We start from the raw sequence: 12748 nt of genomic DNA, 5'->3' as shown, positions 1-12748 counted from the left end.
ACTCACTGCTCCATTGTTCTGGATTTTTAATATGTCCCTGGAATCTGGAACCTTCCCAAAAACTTGGAAAAGCTCATTCCTAGTGCCTATCTTTAAATCTGGCCGAAAATCTGACGTACGTAATTATCGTGGTATAGCCATTATCTCTTGCATTTTAAACTTTTCGAGGCAATTGTCAACGAAAAATTATTTCTCCAAATCAAAAATAGAATTACTGACATGCAACACGGCTTTTTCAAGGGTCGCTCGACCTCGACAAATTTACTTGAATTTATAGACTATTCATTGAATGCTATGGATAATGAAAACCACGTAGAAGCTCTCTATACAGACTTTTGACCGCATAGACATACCAATGCTACTTTTTATATTGCAAAAAATTGGAATTGAGTCAGGGCTCCTAAAATGGCTTGAATCATATTTAACTAACCGCCAACAAATAATTAAATTCAACGGTAAGAAATCGAGTCCAATTCAAGTCACTTCAGGCGTCCCCCAGGCTCTCATTTGGGACCTCTTCTTTTTATTCTATACGTAAACGACATTTCTTTCATTCTCAAAAAACTTAAATTGCTTATTTATGCCGACGACATGAAGCTCTTTTTGGAAATAAGAAATGAAGAAGACATCAATATATTCCGGAATGAAACACACATATTCTACATATGGTGCAAAAAAAGTCTACTAGAATTGAATGTAAAAAAATGTAACTTAATATCATTTAGCAGGAAAAGAACAACTTCAAATATATCAATTGCACTAGGAAATCAAAATGTAGAAAAATGTGAAAGAGTTAGGGATTAAGGAATTATCTTAGACTCTAAACTAACTTTCATAGACCATTACAACACAATTATTCACAGGGCAAATAACATGCTAGGCTTTATCAAGCGCTTTTTCTATAACTTTCAGGACCCATACACAATTAAAACACTATATATCGCCTATGTGAGGTCAATACTGGAATATTGCAGCATTGTATGGTCTCCTTTTTCAATCACGCACGAAGAAAGATTAGAATCCGTACAAAAACAATTTCTATTATACGCTCTTCGTAAATTAGGTTGGACATCATTTCCTCTTCCATCATATGAAGCACGCTGCATGCTTATAAACATACAAACATTAAAAGAGCGTCGTGAATATGCAATGGTTTCATTTGTAAACGATATCGTTTCGCAACGCATTGACTTCACAGAACTTTTATCAAAATTAAATTTCCATGCACCTACTCGGCAACTCCGAAATCGAAATTTATTTGTCATAAAACATCATCGCACAAATTATGCAAAATATGGGCCATTAAACCACATGATGGCCTCTCTAATCAATACTGCGAAACCATTGACTTTACAATGTCTCGGCATAAACTAAAACAACATTTTTACTCCATAAGGCATTATAACTCATAAAAAATAGGAAAGCTGACACTGCTTAATTTTTATTAAAGAAAACATTATACTTTTAACCTTCTGTCCAAAGTTGACGAAATAAATAAGTAAATTTATGAAAACAAAACTGTATTCTAATATGTACTAGTCTACGTTGGTCGACGAAAAAAATAAATAAAAAAATAAAAAAATAAATAGGGGAAATGACGGCTTCGGCATGTTAGACTATTTTCGGCAACCCAAATTGAAACACTATTTTCACTGGATTTTCTTACGAAAACACTTCGCTGAATGCATGCAAACGATTCTTTATGCTTTCAGCTTCAATTTGACTATATTTTTACCACTGAGAAAAAGCAATCTAGCAAGGTTTTCTTGAAATGAAACACACGCACTACAAATTGTAGCTGATTTCGAGTTGCCGATAATAGAACAGCAGATTTACATGCAGTTCAAATGGAACGGTTGCCGAAGAAAAACTGGTTGCCGACAATACTCGCTCTCACTAGAGAAGATTGGAGTTTTGTAAAAGCGTTTCAAAACAGTTTTTGACAATTCTTTCGACTGAAATTGTTAGAGCAGCTGGCAGCAAAAGATTGTAAACAAACCAGTACTGCATATGTGTGCGTTCCTTAGAGAAAAAGGCTATAGAAAGAAGGTCGCTGCTTAGGTTGCCGAGAATACGTAAATTCCCCTACATATATTTAATCAGCGATGAATTTCGTGAATCTACAGGGGTGCAAGATGCGTGGACATACCGTATCAAACGCTCCGAGCTATGTTATGAATTTAACAATCATATGTGATATAACGAATGGTTTTTATAATAAGTATAGTATAATTGAAGGATCTGACCAAATGCCTCCCAATGTTCCCAAAAATCCTAATTTATAGATAAAAATGGTCTGCTTGACTGTGATCAACAACTTTTCCGGACTTCTCTATAGCACGATTTTTCCAGTAGCCCTTTAGCTGCTGTCTGTTGTCCTCCGCCAGACGCTTCGGTTTCATCACACCGCTAGCAATGAACGCCGTACACGGATCTTCGTTCTCTTTTGTTTTCTTCTTACCTCGTTTGCCAATCAGCACTAATGGTAGTTCAACTACCTCTTCTCATTTTAAGGGGGTAGTACACTTTGAACGTCCAAAAAGTAAGGCATTTTCGTTAATTTTTTAAGCAATAAATCACTCAGGGATGGCAAATATGTTATAACCCATTTATTAGTCATCCTTCGAACTACAATTTGTATTTTTTTGAACTCGATTGGCGTCTCCCCGTGGCCGGTGCACCAGGTCGCGCAGGCGTCCTCGCGCGGAAGTCGGAAAACGGCGTGGGAAAATACTCCTTTCCATGTGATCCTGGAACATAGAAATACGTATTCCGATTTTTTTTAAATTAATTTTTTCAAAAGTTGTGGCCTTAGGAAAAAAAAGTCAATTTTTTCACCCTAAAAATGCTTACAAAATCGTGGATTAAAAATCTATTTTTGACAAAATCGAAAATGTGGATACGTATTTCTAAGCAGTATTTAATTTTGAACATGAAAACCTAGGCGATCTCCAAATTTGATGAAAACTGGTTAGAGTTATTTCCCACGCCAGTTTGAAAAACCCCGTTTCGAGATAAACGCGTTTAAAGATAAAATTGCTCTCTCAGCGCGCTGGTACATGTTTTAGGAAATCGCTTCGTAAAGCGGTAAGGAATATTCTGGCGGACTTGGAGTTATCATTAAAGTATACATCCCAAGGAACATTTTAAGCCAAAAAAAAATGCATTTTTTTGAAAAATCAAAGTGTACTCCCCCCTTAATCAAAAAAAAATAGTAGAAGGGTCTGTGCCTAGGGGCACAAACGGAAGCTTGACGTAGGACCGCTAGTGGACGGAATAAATGTATAGAGCATCAAGTTCTTTTAATTGATCAATTATCTATTATCTCAACTCTTTCCGTTTGTAGGCGTACCAAATTTGTAGTAATCTTTTTCAAAGAGAAAGTTGATTAAGAGAATCAGTCAAAATCACTTCCAAGTTTGTGTGGTCGTTGGGGGCTTGTAGTTCTGAATATGGACAAACAAGCACAGATAAATTATATTCCAACTCTTTACTGATGTAAGCTTGATGGCCCTGAAAATGGCCGTTTTATTGAAGAGGACATCCATGGCCACTTCGCTTGGTGTGTTTAGTGTAGGTGACAGCATCACGGCCTCATTTTCCTGGAACACCTTCAGAACACCACGTAGATTAGACCGGAGATACGTCAGACACCGCCACGGCGAGCCGGCCGACGGATGGTGGTTATCTCGAAGAATTTGCGATGACGATTGACACCTCCTTTGCCACGACCAGTCAATTGTTGCTTGTTGGGTTATAGAAAAGTGGACTAACCAACTGCTGCTATTGCTGACGTCCGGAGCGAAAATGAGCTGATACCAGACAGCAGCGCTGCTTTATATCTTTTTAGGTTAAAGCAGAATGATGCGCAAACAAGTGCTATAAAAGCTACAAAGACTCCTCCCATTATGAGTAGTTTGCTATCAAGTAGCGACACTGGCTCTTTTCCTTTTGCGTACACGGCGAATGAGAACGACCCAAATTTGAGTTTAGTTCACTCATAATCGTCAAAAGTGTAGGAACTCAGCGATGAGTAAATTTGTCTCATAGTTTCCTGTGGAAAACCTAAAAAATCTGCCAGAAAATGAGGAAATTGACGAAAATTTTATTCAGTCTTGGAGTAGTACCAATAGACTGAGTGAATCCAATCTTTACTATTCTCAAATTCGGGAGTTTTTCCCTGGAAAATCCTGGAAAAACCTGGGAAAACATGAGGCAAATTTACTCATCGCTGAGTTCCTGTACTTTATTTCTTATTTCTGAGATAACTTGGGTAGTTCTCATTCGCCGTGATAGATATCGGCGCCGGTGGTTAGCGTGATTACCTCTCACCCCAGCAGGCCTGGGTCCAATCTCAGTCAGCGCCACCGGCATATTCTAAGGCATAACATCTCTGGAAGCTACCTCCCTGGCGTCGGTAGCATTGGAGCTCAGTACGGAAAACAAATCTCGCGTCATTTTTTCAATAGGTCCTATCTACATTGATCGATTCTCTTCATCGACACTCTCTTTCGTAAATAACTCGGCTTCACAAATGTTTCCTGCCGTCTTCGTTGAATTAGATGCTAGATTGTTGCTTCTTCCATCGAAAATATCCGGCCGTGGCGATTCAAAGTTGATCAAGGTTGATCAATTAATTTGTACCCCTGCTTCCAGTTTGATTACATGAGCATTTTGTGTGATCGTTGGTTCTGAATATGGACAAACAGGCAGATGAATTCTATTCCTACTCTTTACTGTAATATAAGCTTGGTGGCCCTGAAAAGAGCCGTTTTGTTGCCAAAGTTGGTGATGATTTAACCTCCGAAATCAAACAGAGTGCGTCTCTGTCACTTCAAAACGTAGATGACATCCATGGCCGCTTATGCTTGGCGTGTTTAGTGTAGGTGACAGCATCACGGATCTCATTTTTAGGGAACACCTCGTAAATCGAACCGGAGATACGTCAGACACCGCCACGGCGAGCCAGACAACGGATGCTGGTTATCTTGAAGAATTTGCGTTTGGTACTGAATATGGCGATGAGTGTGCAAAATATTACGCAATTCCGAAGGAAGACGTGACCAGAGATTTTTTATGCCTCAGAAAAATCCCACCGACCTCGGCTGGGATTGAACCCAGACCCATCGGGGTGTTAGAAAGCAGTCACGCTTACCACTACACCACCGGCGCCGGCTAAGGAATCCATCTCTGACATAAAGGATGAGACGTAAACAAACAAAAATTAAGTGCTCCGAGACTGAAAAGTTCGTTTTTCGACGAAAAGTACGTTTGATTGAGCTGAATTTCGCGTCTATTATGACTCAATTTTATGTCAAAATAGACGCTCGTATATGTCAGTCTCAGAGCACCTAAATTTACATGATTTTTTATAAGTGTGCACAAGCTCGGATGTTGCCCTGTGGAAAATATGAACTTTTATTTTTAGTGGTAATCTAGTTGATACGTTGCATAAGCTATACAGGCAGCTTTGATCGAAATGTACATAAGTATCTAATATCTTCTTAATATTAACTTGAATCGTGATGCTGTCTGCAGCAATGTTGTTCCTTACTGCGTAAACTACGTGAGCTGAAATTCTGAGATTAGTCGAGCTTGCTGAACCAATTATATGCACGAAAGAGTGGAGTAATTTTATTTCTCCATACATTTCAATCAATATCCCCATATAAATTTTAAATTTAAAGCGCCAGCTCGTGTTCCATCCGAATGAGCTTAAATTTTCTGTTTTGTGTTGAGCAGTGCGAATCTATCTTAATTATATGTCAACGGATATTAGTCTTCCGTGCTATAACCCCCCTCGTTTATTCTTTACTAACAACAGTTCCCCCCGACTATGATCTCTACATGAAACAGGCTATTCAAGGAGTTCCAGATCAACTTCGACTTTTCTCAATTCTCCGTATTTTTGCTGAAAATTACCAACAATTCAATTGCAATAGAAGATTTTTCACTGATTGATCACGCATTGATGGATCCACTGGCTTCGGCGTCTTCAATGAATACTCAACCGCCTTTCGGAAACTTCAGGAACCTTGTTTCGTATATATTACTGAGCTAGTAGCAATCACCTTCGCATTGAGGATGATTTCCGACATGCCTATAGACCATTACTTCATCTTCTCGGATAGTCTCAGTTCGATTGAGGCTATTCGGTCGATGAAACAAGGTAGGCACTCATCTTATTTCCTTTCAAAGGTAAGGGAGTAGATGAGTTTGCTGGTCGAATGATCATATATGATTACCTTTGTATGGGTCCCCTCACATTGCTCAATCCCAGGCAATGAGAAGGCAGACTCTCTCGCAAAGGTGAACGCACAACAAGGCGAGATTTATGATAGAAGAATTTCACATGATGAATTTTTTCCCATTAGTACGTCAGAGTGTGTTTGCCATGTTATTTGCTAGATAATAGCATCATCCATCAAATTGTTTATCGAAAATATCCCGAAACGATTTTACATGGCCGTTAATTTCAAACCAGACGGTTAAACTTATTGGATCAAATCAACAAGCAGGATGACCCAACCAAAAAATGCCTTATGCAGCTGTTTTTTTGCCTCTATAATCAGGTCTGCAACTAAAATTGTTTGTTGTGGAGTGTCCTATACGAAAACCCTTAGTGACATGATATTTTTTGTCTTGACGATCATAGTGAGATGACTAGCAACATGCTTTGATCGTCAATACAAAATGACAGACTGTTTATCAGCAGTGAATGAAGCACTTGTGATACAGTTTTTGTTTTGTCGCACGTCGATTGATGACGATGTTGCCTTGACGTCAGCAGACAGCGAATAACGAATAGCGAGCAAGGGCGCTATAACCTAGGCGAATACAGCATTCCCTCCGTATAGGTTACGTCCGCACACCGCTCTCTGTTGTCCTTCGACTAAGGTCGGCTGGATCGATTGAGGGATGGCAGTGGGTGGGCGGTGTCGTCCACGGTTGTACGGAGGGAGGACTGTACGCTCGAACACAAGGGGTAAATACCTGTGTTCCATCCCAGGAGATCGGACAACCAAGGAGTGTACATTAACTTTCTTAGCTCTGTCACTCCTGTGGTAGATATAGTTGGTGTTAAATAATAATGCTTAAAAAAATGAAAATTAAGTCAAGTAATGAAACGCTTAATTTGAGTAAACCCAAATAAGCGTGAATGTGAATAAAATCTAACTATCATTGCTTTGTGAGGGCAAATCTCGAGACAGCTATCAGCGCTGTGTAAAAGGGGGAACATTCTTTGGGTATAAATATGGGCTACCTAAGCTTGCAGCAGAAGAATCATCGAGGCCGTCGGCGTTGAGGTGGAAACATCGACCGGAAACGTCCGGTTCATCGTTGTCTACTGCCCCCGGCAATGTACCGTTAGCAATGGTACAGCACAGCAGTTCAAGAACGACCTTGCCATCATAACCCACACCAATGCCCGCTTTGTAATCGGAGGGGACCTGAACGCCCGGCACGAGGCCTGGCGGAACTACCAGCAGAACCAGAACGGCCGCCTGCTATTCGACCATTCCCAGCATGGTCTCTATTCCGTCTGGTTTCCGGACGAACCAACCTTCACATCACCGACGGGCAACCCATCGACGCTGGACCTGTTCTTGGCAAACACCAGATTAGCCAAGCCGGTTGCCGTCAACGACCTGAGTTCGGACCACCAACCGGTGCTGACCGAGCTGGGCTACAACGTGGCCCCTGCACCGTGCCAGCGGAAGGACTACCGTCGAGTCAACTGGGTCCAGTTTCGACGCGTGGTCGACCGCCACATCGACGACAACCCACCGCTCGACACAGTGGAGGACATCGACCGGGCCCTGGAGGGTCTCCATCAAGCCATATCCGTGGCTGACGAAGAGTGCGTTCGACGAGTTCCTGTGAGGGGTAAGTTTCAAGCAATTGATTCCCACACCAAACTCCTGATTCGGCTCAGAAATGTTCGTAGACGCCAGTTTCAGCGGACTGGGGATCTGCAGCGTAAATACGAAATGGTCGATCTGAATCGGCAGATCGCTTCCAGAATGGTCTCAATCCGGAACGAGAGTTTCGGGCGGCTCGTTCAGAACCTGGACGACCGTTCCAGACCATTCTGGAAGGTTGCCAAGGTGCTGAAGTCTCACCCCAAGCCCATTCCACCACTTAGAGTCAATGACGAACGGCTTATCACCAACGAAGAGAAGGCCAATGCAATTGGGGAGCACATTGCCCAGTCGCATTTGCTTGGCTCTACAATCCCAAGTCCACTCGAGAACCAGGTTGTGCAGTGCGTCCAGACGTTAGATGCCTCCCCTTGTGCCGTCCCTCCAGAAGAACGGATTACAGAGGAACAAATTTGCTCAGCGCTGAAACACAGTACGAACATGAAGGCTCCCGGGTTTGACGGAATATTCAACCTAGAGTTGAAAAATCTCAGCGCGAGGGTGCACTCGCTGCTGGCTGCCATCCTCAACAGATGCTTGGAGCTGCACTACTTTCCAAGCATCTGGAAGGTGGCAAAAATCATCCCGATCCGCAAACCTGGGAAAGACCCTTCACTACCGTCAAGCTACAGACCGATTAGCCTGCTCTCAGCGCTGAGCAAGCTGTTCGAAAAATTGATCCTCAGCCGACTAAACAAGTTTGTGGAGGAACATGACATTCTTCTTCCGGAACAGTTCGGGTTCCGCAAGGGGCATTCCACCAATCATCAGCTAGTGCGGGTGATGAATAACATCCGAAGCAACAAAGCTGTATCCAAGTCCACAGCCATGGCCTTGTTAGACGTCGAAAAGGCGTTTGACAATGTCTGGCACGACGGACTTATATACAAGCTTTGTAACTCCAACTTTCCACCATACCTTGTGAAAATCACCCGTAACTATCTCCAGCAAAGGTCGTTCAGGGTGTCGTTGAATAGTTCCCTTTCGGGACAATTTCCGATCCCAGCAGGTGTTCCGCAAGGGAGTCTGCTGGGACCACTGCTTTACAGCATCTACACGTCGGACATCCCTCCTCTAGGAGACGGTTGCGTGTTCTTTCTGTTTGCAGATGACACCGCGATAGCCGTCAAGGGTAGGATGCCTCGTGAAATTACGAACAAGCTCCAACGATGCCTTGACACCTTTACTGATTATGCCACCACGTGGAAAATCAAAATCAACGCCTCGAAAACCCAAGCAATCATGTTCCTTCACAGACAATCGCCAAAACTTAAACCGTCTCCCTCCTGTACCGCAATAATGGATGGTACAAGGGTCGAGTGGTCCACTGATGTTACTTATCTCGGGATGTTGTTCGATGAGAAGCTCCTGTTCCGCTCGCACATAGAGAAAACCCTAGTTAAGTGCTCCGTCTTGGTTAGGTGTTTGTATCCGCTCATTTGCCGCAGATCCCGCCTCTCAAGGCAAAACAAACTGGCTGTTTACAAACAGATCATAGCCCCCACGATCTTCTATGCCGCCCCGGTGTGGGAATCGTGCGCTCAGACCCACAGGAACAAAATCCAGGTTGCACAGAATAGAGTGTTGAGGATGATCCTAGATCGTCCATTCGACACAAGAATAGCAGACCTCCATCAAGAGGCAGAAATTCCCAAAGTAGATTCCAAAATTGATGATATGACAACTAAATTTATTCAAAAATGCAATCTTTCTGAACATGCTTTAATAAGCAATTTGTACATAGTAGGTTAAGTGTATATAGTAGAGTAGGTTAGTTTTAAGCTGTAAATAGTAGTATTAAGTAGTTTCTCTTCAAATTCTAAAAACAAAACAAACCAATCCCACCAAGGTGGTCGACCGTGTACTAAGTCTAGGACTAATTCTGTAAAACAAATTTTGAATTTTGCCCATACCTAAAGATGAAGAAAGCAATTAAATCACTTAGTAAAAATTTATATGGTAATCGTCCAAGTTAAACTAAAATAAAGATCATTTAAACTAAACTTGCAGCAGAAGTCATTCTTGTGACGAACGTTGAAGACGACGGACGAGCAGCAGCAGCAGCAGTAGCAGTAGTAGCAGCAGCAGCAGGAAGAGCATCAGCTGCAGTGAAGCATAGCAGCCGAGATTCGTGTAGCCGTGACCGAGGCTGGAAACCTCGGTCCGGTCACGACAACTCCCAACGACTTATATAGCCTATTTTCAAATCCTGCATACGGAGCGGTTGGTACGGTATGTCCCCGCTCTTTGATTACCTGTGGATTAAATGTTAACCACTGTCTATACTTATTAAGTAGACATGGTAAACATTCACTTCCACAAAAATTAACTAAACGCTACACAGTAGGCCTGGCCGCTTTATTGTTTGTTTCACATCCTTGATGTGCAGCAGGCATTAATAATGACAAGAAAAATGATAAATGTATTTCTATCATTTTCCAGGATTCTTTCAAGTACTGGCTGTGTATGTGTAGACTACACTGTGTAGACTAGACGTCGATTGATGACGATGTTGCAATGCTCGTCATAGTAGCCCAAATTTATGCAGTGACATTGACAATTTTCAGCACTGAAGGTGGCACACTGTAATACTTGACTCATTCATTTAAAATCGTTTAAATTTAAAATTCCAGGACATTTTTCATAACCACAAGCAATTTGCTACACCGTTTGGAAAAAAGTCATGTAAATTGCTGCGATATCTAGCGCGCACGTAATTATCGCACGAAATCTCATGTTTTTATGCTTTCTTTATTTGCGATATTTTTTGCCAATGGCTAGTTCATCTCGTTGAGATGGACGATATCTGATGTAAATTTATGAGCGATATTACATAAGCACTATTGGAATTAAGCTTGCAAACAAATTTCGTTTTCAATGCCAAATCTAGCCCAGAATTAAACATGGAAAGCTTTTATGCGCTGGTTAAAATTAAGATTTATTTTTCTGTGTAAGCTCATTAATTCTTTATTACTGCTTATTCCAGCAGTTTAGACAATACATTGTATTATATCAAGGTCAAAAGCTCATCTGAAAATAAAAAGTTACGCTGTTTGACACATGTTGAGGGAGGTTCAATCATATTACATTTGGACATCATCACACATACGACTCATCCCCCTATGCGAAATACAGGAATCCTCCGAATAGCGCTATTTCTCGACTGTCCTTCAACCTGTTGTTCAATTGAGCTGATTTGTTGTTTGTGATTAATCACCTACAAAAAACAGATCAATTTGTTGGAAGGCAACCGATTAATAGCAGAAGAAAGACTGCACCACCCACCGCGCTATTCGGAGGATGCCTGTATGATCTTTCTGAAAATAAGCACAGCAGGGTGTCATTGTGATGCTGACATTCACGTAGCAAAAACGGCTCTGCTTTCATGAATGTGAGAAGATAACACGTTAGAAAATCTAAGTGAGACCGTCCGGGGAAACAGACTCTCGATTCGCCCACTTAAGGAAAGCTCATGATGCAGTCTCTTATATTTACTGAAAATCTTAAGTTCTATGAAATCTTCGATTAAACTATCATTTCCAACTATTTTTTTTACCCTTCGTAGATGGTGGTACCTAAGCGGGCAGCAATGCTCTTGGACCGACTGATGGTGGCACTGCATCATGCACTGGAGCGTGGCGAAGGCGAGGACGGCGGTGGTAGACCCATCAATAAGGTGTACCGAGATGCCAAGTACGGTGGGCGTCCCGTTACGAACGGGATGGTCAAGCAGAATGGCCAGCAGCAGCAGCAGCAACAGCCCAGCAAAACGGAGCAACTTATGAAGTCGTATTATGCCGGTAAATTGAGCATGCTAATGTTTATGTCATTAAACGGTGAACGGTATCCACTTGAGCCAAAGTTTGATTGATTCCAGAGGCAGAGGCCGGGGACTCAGAGGAAGCCAATGTGATACCCGATGAGCTCGACGAGTTCGAGGGCCGCAAGGAGCTTCTGGACGAAATGGTAAAAAACTAAAGAAAACGATTTCTATTGGTGTGGTCAAGCCGGTAAATGGTGCTCGGTTGATGCGTTGCTAATTACGCTTCCTTTCTAGATGGACATCCAAACGAGAGGAACTGAGGACAAATCGAAAAAGGGCCGATACTGGAAGTGCTACTTCAATGCCGTCAGCTGTTTTTGAACAAATGATGATGAACAATGAATAGGGCTGAGACAAGTATTAGATCAAAACTAGTTAGTAAGTTGTACTTAAATCGAATATGAAAACAATCAATACCAGCTAAATCAACCGGGGGGCATCTACAGAAGAAACAGAAAAAAATCCGCAAACCAAGGAACAGTGGAAAGAACTGAAATTGTTTTACAAGTAGGCTTTAAGTTTGCCATCTGTTGTATAATAAAATTATGCACTATCATCCCATAGTAGTCGCATTAATTGAATGTCATATCTCTTATTTATGATTTGTTTCCTGATGTTCAATATTCATAACTGATAATTATGTGTTTCAGCGCTTCTGACCTAATATGGATGGGTATGGAGCTTTTGGATAATGTTGAACGGAGGTCGAAAGCTTCTTCCATCTTCATCTTAGCTAGCGTAATTCACCTTTGCCAAAGGTGAAAGCTTGACGGAGCTTTTATCGTTTTTTGCCGTATACAGTCTAGATCGAAAAGCTGATTTACAATACATGAGTGGATGTGTTAAACACTGTTGAATATGGCTCCTTCATCTCACACAAATTAGATTTACTCAAATTTGCAAAAACGACCGTAACTCATAAACTGAGAAATTTTTCCTGGAATATGAAGAGATGTTACAAAAAATGTCTCAAATTGGAGTGACACTCATCGATGCACGGTTA

At 41.6% G+C, this 12748-nt stretch overlaps 1 protein-coding gene across 2 annotated transcripts in view; it reads left to right on the top strand.

The window, feature by feature from the left end:
* Positions 1 to 12320, top strand: part of AstCC (Allatostatin double C) — a 31428-nt gene extending 19108 nt beyond the window's left edge. Inside the window, exons 2-4 of one of the 2 annotated variants that reach the window (XM_065234274.1) lie at positions 11488 to 11722; positions 11800 to 11888; positions 11980 to 12320. In XM_065234274.1, the coding sequence (XP_065090346.1) occupies positions 11488 to 11722; positions 11800 to 11888; positions 11980 to 12066 (411 nt within the window). In that variant the 3' untranslated portion in view covers positions 12067 to 12320. Of the gene's footprint in view, positions 1 to 11487; positions 11723 to 11799; positions 11919 to 11979 lie in introns of both variants that reach the window. The other variant, XM_065234275.1, reaches the window with a different exon arrangement.
* Positions 12321 to 12748: the final 428 nt, after the last annotated feature.

This window comes from Ochlerotatus camptorhynchus, unplaced genomic scaffold, assembly GCF_037179485.1.
Source record: "Ochlerotatus camptorhynchus isolate MF236.1 unplaced genomic scaffold, CSIRO-AGI_Acam_v1.1 ptg000432l, whole genome shotgun sequence".
Taxonomy (NCBI): Eukaryota; Metazoa; Arthropoda; class Insecta; order Diptera; family Culicidae; genus Ochlerotatus; species Ochlerotatus camptorhynchus.
Note: the sequence above shows the minus strand (reverse complement) of the source record. Positions and strands in the feature narration are given on the sequence as shown.